General features: G+C 43.9%; 1 protein-coding gene across 2 annotated transcripts; it reads left to right on the top strand.

Moving 5' to 3' along the window:
* Nucleotides 1–1,183: 1,183 nt before the first annotated feature.
* Nucleotides 1,184–4,220, top strand: LOC108517765 (uncharacterized). Of its 2 annotated transcripts, none has more exons than XR_001882201.1 (2): nt 1,184–1,415; nt 3,697–4,220. XR_001882201.1 is itself a non-coding variant. In XM_017855866.1 (2 exons), the coding sequence occupies exons 1-2, from the start codon at nt 1,223–1,225 to the stop codon at nt 4,180–4,182; spliced, it is 642 nt and encodes a 213-aa protein (XP_017711355.1). In that variant the 5' UTR covers nt 1,184–1,222; the 3' UTR covers nt 4,183–4,220. The 2 variants fall into 2 exon arrangements, 1 of the variants encoding a protein (XP_017711355.1); XM_017855866.1 differs by having other exon boundaries at nt 1,184–1,378.
* The last annotated feature ends 3,289 nt before the right edge of the window (nt 4,221–7,509 follow it).

Below are 7,509 nucleotides of genomic sequence, written 5' to 3'. Positions count from 1 at the left end.
CCTAAGTGGGGAAAACATATTATTTACATCTCTTAGCATTGAAGTCTAACAAAACAATCTAATTAAACAAATAAGCAAAAGATAACTCTCAAATTACTCCCACGGTAAACAGTCACCATTGCACATGACTTGTCATTGCAACAGACATGATTACTTATAAGAGATATTTCACCAAGGGAAGGGTTTGGGGTTAAGCTGCAGGTGACATGCAATGAAGCTCAGCTTGCACAGCATCAAGTAACAGGCCAGGGGAGGTTCTAGACCTCAACTGGATCCAGTTATGTATGTTAGGCAAAGCTCCCAGAATTGCATCATAATTAATTGATCATCAGATGTCAGGCAGGAAATCCAGGGTCTCTATTTACATGATAGGAGCACAGCCAACATCTTGCTTTTAAACAAACCAGTGCAAGGAATCAGAGACAATGCTGTGTATTCACCATTCCATTTCCTTTCCCTGGGTACCCAAGAAGGCGGCTTTCCCAGACTCCCTTGTGGTTGAGTTGGGCCTTTGCGGCTGAGTGCCACAAAACTGGGGACATGGGCTGAAGTGATAGAAACCACTTTAAGGCTGTCTGGCCATAAAATATCCTGGGTCAGCTTCCTTGATTTTTTTCCTGCCCCAAAGCTCAGTGGGTACTGGGTAGTGGGACCACTCAGTGGGAACTGGAGCCAATAAGTTCTCTTTTCTGCAAAACTGGGAGATCAACTTCCATCACTGCTTGTCCCACTAAAGTCCCTCAAGATATTAACCTCAACTGAATAAACTGAACTTGAAGAAATGGCTGCTGTGGACAGAGGACATAAACAAGGTGCTGAGATAAAGCCAATTCCTGTGGATTGCCAGTTAAATGTCATGAAAAGGGGGGGAGTTAAATACAGTGGGAGTTAGAAGAAAGTTTAGTTGGTCTGTCAGTTGGTCGATCAGCTCGTCAACCAGTTGATCAGTTCGTTGGTTGATTTGATGAAGGAGAGCATCTGGGAAGAGTGGAGGGAAGTTGGGAACTGGGAGTGGGTCAGGGAAGAGGGGATGTCCATGAGAAATTTACCAAGAAAATTAATTTGGGGGACGCTTTCTCTGAGAACCTTAGGGATAATCATAATTTTCAAATAGCTTTAAAGTGACGTGATCTAAAGCTGTGTTGTAACTCTCTTAATTTACCTCCAATCCTTCAGTAGAGTTTGAATCTTGGAAGCAATGTGATGGTGAACAGGGGACAGCATGATCAGAAGTGCTGCCTGCCCCCCAGCAACCTTAACCCATGGCAGTAAGGCAGCATCCAATGGACAAACAGCTTCCGAGATCCAAGAGATGCCCAGCAACATGTGCTCCCTGGCAGAGCTGGGAGTGGAGGGAGAGCACACGACCCTGAGAGATGTGAGGTTAAACCTCCATTTTCCCAACGTATACTTCAGTGAGTGAATGTGTGTGTGTGTGCGTGTGTGTGTGTGTGCAAGCACAGGTGAGTGTTTCCCATAGTAGCGGACAAATACACATAAGATATTAGTGGCACTGGGATTATTTTTAAGTGATGTCAAATAATATTGACTCTGGCCAGGCACGGTGGTTCATGCCTGTAATCCCAGCACTTTGGGAGGCCAAGATGGGTGGATCACGAGGTCAGGAGATTGAGACCATCCTAACTAACACAGTGAAATTCCATCTCTACTAAAAATATAAAAAATTATCCAGGCGTGGTGGCAGGCTCCTGTAGTCCCAGCTACTCGGGAGGCTGAGGCAGGAGAATCGCTTGAATCTGGGAGGCAGAGCTTGCAGTGAGCTGAGATCGCGCCACTGCAGTCCAGCCTGAGCAACAGAGTGAGACTCCATCTCAAAGTAAATAAATAAAGAAAGAATATTGAATCTTTTTTTAAGAAAGGGTTTTACTTTGCTGCCCAGGCTGGAGTGCAGTGACACAATTAGAGCTCACTGAAGCTTTAAACCACTGGGCTCAACTGATCTTCCCACTTCAGCCTCTGGATAGCTAGGACTATGGGAGCAAGCCATCACACCTCACACCCAGCTAATTTATTATTTTTAAATTTGTGTAGAGATGGGGTCTTGCTATGTTGCCCTGCCTGGTTTGGCCTATTGAATCTTATGATAAGAAAATTATTAAGCACTCTCTTTCTCCCTTGATCCTTGTGGTTACATCAAAGGGAAAGTTTCATTTTGGTGCTATTGTATCCTTAGTGTTTAAACATTTGCTAATCTCACTTTTTTTTTTTTTTTTTAGCAGTCTCACTCTGTCGCCCAGGGCTGGAGTGCAGTGGCCAGATCTCAGCTCACGCAAGCTCCACCTCCCGGTTACGCATTCTCCTGCCTCAGCACTCCCGAGTAGCTGGGACTACAGGCGCTCACCACGTTCGCCCGGCTAGTTTTTTGTATTTTTTAGTAGAGACGGGTTTCACCATTGTTAGCCAGGATGGTTCGATCTCCTGACTCTGATCCGCCGTCTCGGCCTCCAAAGTGCTGGGATTTCAGGCTTGAGCCACGTACCAGCTAACTCATCTCACCTTTTAAGAGAGAAAGCAGCCTCAGGCAAAGAGCCTAGCCCAGGCCATGGAATAGAGCTGGAATCTATTAACATTGTTTGTTCTCAATGTTTTCACTTTTAGTTTTGTAACTAAAATATTGGTTTTCTATTTTTAGCAGTGACAAAGTTTTCTTTTAAAATAAATACAGTTAAATATAAATGTTTATAAAAGGAATAGGAAAATAGTATTTGGACAAGGCAAAAAAAAAAAGTATTTTATTAACGTACACACAGTTCTTGTTATGTGCCAAGCATGATTCCACATGCGTCATAGATAGTAACTCGTTTATGCTCAGGATAAGGCTCAAGGGTAAGGAAACTTACTCAAGGTGACACAGCTAGTGCAGCGTAGGGCCTGGAGGGAGCACTAACGGTCGTCCTTCTCCTGAGATACGACTTCTACCCCCAGCCTCTCACAGTAGAAGCGACAGAAGTCAGAAATTATTGAAGTAGGGACAGTGGTGGCTCTCTGAGAGGTGATGGGTACATCAGAGGCTTGGGCCACAATGATGAAATTTGGGTGTTAATCAATTGCCCAATATTTAACTTACTCCTACCCAGAGATGGCTCCAGCCTCTCATGACTCTGACTCAGTGAACTCCTGCTTACACTTGGCCATGAAAGAGTTAAAAAGCATATTTGGGAGCAAAAAAATGTCTCAAATGAGTCCCCCAATTTTCCCTGCCCTAATTCTCAGTAGTCAGCCAGCATAGCACACGTCTTCCTGCCTCTCCTCCGGCCTGCGTCCATTGTGGGAGGCTTTGGAACTGGGACATATCACATTACTGTACGGCCCCTTCCCTTCTTCCAGCTGTTTTTAATTGTAAGACTTGCCCTCTCTGGGAGAGTGACACGGTGACTTAACAATTTTAAGCCTGACTTCTTAAAGGAGACCCTCCATTTTATTAGAATAAAACATTAAAGCAATCAGAGCATGCGATTGTTCACAATGCCAAAAGATTTCTATAGAGCTCTCTCCCCATCCCCTTTTTTCATTGTATTTAGAACGATAAATCGACTTAAGTAAAGAACCACAACAATTTATCAGCTTCTACTATGACTGGTGATTCTTTTTCATAGTGATAAAAGCTTTTCTAGGGAAGGACAAAAAATCAATCTCACTGGAGTTAATAATTTCTTTTTTTTTTGCTTTTTGGAGGGACTGGTGGAGAAGCTGAAGTTAAGGAAGCTTATTTCACATGCCTATTCCAGCGGATTTTTTGAACGATATGTTATGGAGGAATCTTGTAAAAATGCTAATCTGAGTCCTGAAAGACGTAGATTCAAGCAAGATGAGGCCACCAGTGAGAGTTCTCAGAGAACAGTTCCCCAGACTGCCTCTCACAGCAGCAGAGGGGATGACGGCTTTCTCATGCCCACCGCTGGAAGGTGTTTGCCATGCCCCCCACCTCATCTCATTCGATGCCAGTGCTGCCAGCTGCAAGCTCCCAAAGCCCCCACAGTTCCTTCTGAGCCCCACCTGGGCCCAGAGAACCCAGGCATAAGAGTCCAGGACCTTTACTATTTTATACGGAAAAATACCATCAACCAGAGAAAATTATTTTGCTATTTTGGAAGCACAGAGGAAATAGGACATAGAAAAATGCGATTAACAGAGGAGGGTTGGATGAAACCGTGGTGGTGAACAAAAAGGAGCCTCACACTTCCAGACAAATCTGGTGAATCAGCAATAATTTAAAAATACATGAAAGGATGACTCTTGAGTGACGTTTGCCAAGTGCTTTCATGTGAATTTCATCATTTTGACCCATGAGTTAACATTTGTATGGTGTTGTGGTGGGCACCAGAGATACCAGGAGGAGGAGGAAGACCCAGTCCATACCTAGGGAAGTTGCAGACCAGTGTGGGTGAGGAGGGAACTGGACAGCAAATAGGCAGTTACGAAGCTCTGAGTGCAGGATGCAGGGGAGCAGGGAGGAGGGAATGGCCAAGCCAGCCTGGGGGCCTCGGGGGCATGGGGTTAGGTAAGGTTCCCTTAGGAAGTAACATGTATTCTGAGTTTTAAAGAATATGCACATCTTTCACCCACACAAATGTTGACAGGGACCATTCTCAGTTCTAAGGCTATATCAGTGAACGAGTCCCTGCCCTCATGCAGCACATATTCTAGATGAGAGAGAGAGAGAGATCATAAACATACACTTATGATATGTCAGCCCCATAAGCACCATGGGAAAAAAAATCAGAGTAAAGGGAAGAGAGAATGATGGGGTGAAAGTGTAGAAGGAATAGCTTTTTTCTATAAGGTGGTTAAGGAAGGACTATTTGAAAAAGTAAGCTGGGCACAGTGGTTCATGCCTATAATCCCAGCACTTTGGGAGGCCGAAGTGAGAGGATTGCTTGAAGCCAGAAATTTGAGACCAACCTGAGCAATGTAGTGAGCCCCATCTCTACAAAACAAACAAACAATGTAGCCAAGTGTGATGGCACATGCCTATAGTCCCAGCTACTTGGGAGGCTGTGGTAGGAGGATCCCTTAAGCCCAGATCGAGGCTGCAGTGAGCCATGATCATGCCACTGCACTCCAGTCTGAGTCACAGAGCAAGAGTCATCTTAAAAAAACAAAACAAAACAAAACGTAACATTTAAATAGATCTGAGTGAGGGAAAAAGCCAGCCACAAAGAGTATCCAGGAAAGGATGAAAATATCCATATCCCAGAAAAAGGAATGAGCCAGTGCAAGGCCCTGAGAAAGGAGCCTGCTGGGTGTGTCCAAGAAAGAGCAGACAGGTAAGTGGGACTGAGATGTACAGAGAGAGGGAAGGGTAGCATGACATGAGGTCAGAGAACAGACAAGGGCCAGACTGCGGAGGGCCTTGCAGAGTGTGAACAGATCTCGAGTTGTACGCTGAGTGAAATAAGGAGGAACTGGGGGTCTTTGAGAAACAGAGTGACATGATTTGATTGAAGTTTTTCAAAGATCACTCTGAATTCTGACAGAAGAATACTGTAGAGGAGAAGGTATGAAACAGGAGTGAGTTAACAGACCAGAGCCAACAGTGGCTTGGGGCAGAATGGTAGTGACAGATGGTGGACGTGGTTAGCTTCTGGACAGATTCGGAAGGGAGAACCTGCAGGATTTGCTCATAAGTTGGAAATGGTATGCATGAAAGAGTGGAGTCAAGGATGACTTCAAAGCTTTTTGCCTGAGAAACTTGAGAAATGGAGTGGTCATTTATTAATATGGGGAAGACATTGAGAAGAGCATATACGGGTGGCACAGGTGGGAAGCCAGAGCCTGCTATGAAGATCTTGATGTTTGAGATGCCTATTAGAGATGTACAAGGAGATCTGGTATAGGCAGTTGTATATACACATACGGAATTCAGGTGAGAGGCCCAGGCTGCAGATATAAAATTGGAAGATAGTATTTAAAATCATGAAATCAGATAAGCCCCCTTAAAGGATAAATACTGATTTAGAAGAAGGCAGACAGGGGGAGGAGCAAGGCTCAAGAATGTCCCAACTTTTAAAGTTGAAAAGGAGACTGAGAAAAAGTAGTGCTGAGATCAAAGGAGAATAGATTCCATGACGTCCCAGAAAAACTGACAAGTGAAATAAGAATTGTTAGGATTCAGCAGCATGGAAGTCACTGGTGACCTCTTTCAGCAGAGTTGATTCAAGAGAGAATTGGAAAATAGAAAGTGATGACAGTGAGTACAGAAGATATTTGAGGTTTGGGGGTGTTTGTTTTTTAGACGGAGTCTCGTTCTGTCACCAGGCTGGAGTGCAGTAGTGTGATCTCGGCTCACTGCAACCTCCACCTCCTGGGTTCAAGCGATTCTCCTGCCTCAGCCTCCCAAGTAGCTGTGACTACAGGTGCGCACCACCATGCCCAGCTAATTTTTGTATTTTTAGTAGAGATGGGATTTTACCATGTTGGCCAGGATGGTCTCGATCTCTTGCCCTCATGATCCGCCCCCCTCGGCCTCCCAAAGTCCCAGGATTATAGGTGTGAGCCGCCACAACACGCCTGAGGTTTGCTTTTGAGGAAAGCAGTGAAATGGGATGGTAGCTGGAAGAACGTATAGTATCAAAAAAAAAAAAAATCTTCCAAGGTGGAAAATATCATGGCAGGTTTATATGTTCAATCCACTAGGGAGGAGAGAGAAGGTAAACCTGACAGAGAAATGGCCTTGAGATGCTGATGGAGAAAAACAACTGGAATACAGAGGAGGGGATTAACTTAGATAATAAGATGTACCAGTCATTTAATTCATTTACAGACAAAGTACAGAAAGAAGAAGTATGATACATTACAGATGCTTTGGTATTGGTAGTTGTGTCAGTAGATGTATTGGTAGTGGAGTTGAAGCATGTGAAAGTTCTTTCCGAGTATTACTATTTTCTATGTACAATAGGAAGCCAGCTACCATTTCTTTAGCACTTACTATGAGCAGGGACCTATCTTAGTAGGGCACATGCATGATTCATTTACTCATAATTCTATGAGGTAGTTAATATTATTACTCCCACTTTACAGAGGATGAGTCTAAGGCATGAAGACTGAGGGATAGGTAACATGATGCAACTAGTATGTGGCAAAGCCTGGATGCCATCCTAGGTGATCTGACCCTATATTCTAAGACTTGAGCAAAGAAAGTATGAAATCGTCATCTGGGAAAGAAGAGAGAATGGATTAGGGAAATATATCAGTAAGAGCTCACTTGAGATTAGTGGTCATGGAAGTAAAACCAGTCAACGTGGTGGCATGTTTTTCTGTAGCCTCATTTAGCTATCTGAGAATAGGCAAAGAATAGATAGAAAGTTGTAATTAACTATGGTTGGAATTTGGCCAGGTGAATACACTACAGGGAGATAAGAGCAAAAGAGGCAAGGTGGTAATTATAACATGTTCTACAGAATCTAAACTGATAAGAAGGAAACTAACAATATGATTGGCATGAGGGGGTAGTGAGAAGATGATCAGACTAAGGTATTATAGGTCTCA

Source organism: Rhinopithecus bieti, unplaced genomic scaffold (assembly GCF_001698545.2).
Source record: "Rhinopithecus bieti isolate Rb0 unplaced genomic scaffold, ASM169854v2 scaffold_38631, whole genome shotgun sequence".
NCBI classification, from domain to species: Eukaryota; Metazoa; Chordata; class Mammalia; order Primates; family Cercopithecidae; genus Rhinopithecus; species Rhinopithecus bieti.
This window is presented reverse-complemented; position numbering and strand designations above follow the sequence as displayed.

What these genes read in the sequence shown, in the direction of transcription:
- LOC108517765 (XM_017855866.1), top strand. Translation starts at nt 1,223, where the DNA reads ATGATCAGAAGTGCTGCCTGCCCCCCAGCAACCTTAACCCATGGCAGT. An exon ending in AGCACACGACCCTGAGAGAT is followed by an intron (nt 1,379 to 3,696) that starts GTGAGGTTAAAC and finishes TGCTTTTTGGAG; the next exon opens with GGACTGGTGGAGAAGCTGAA.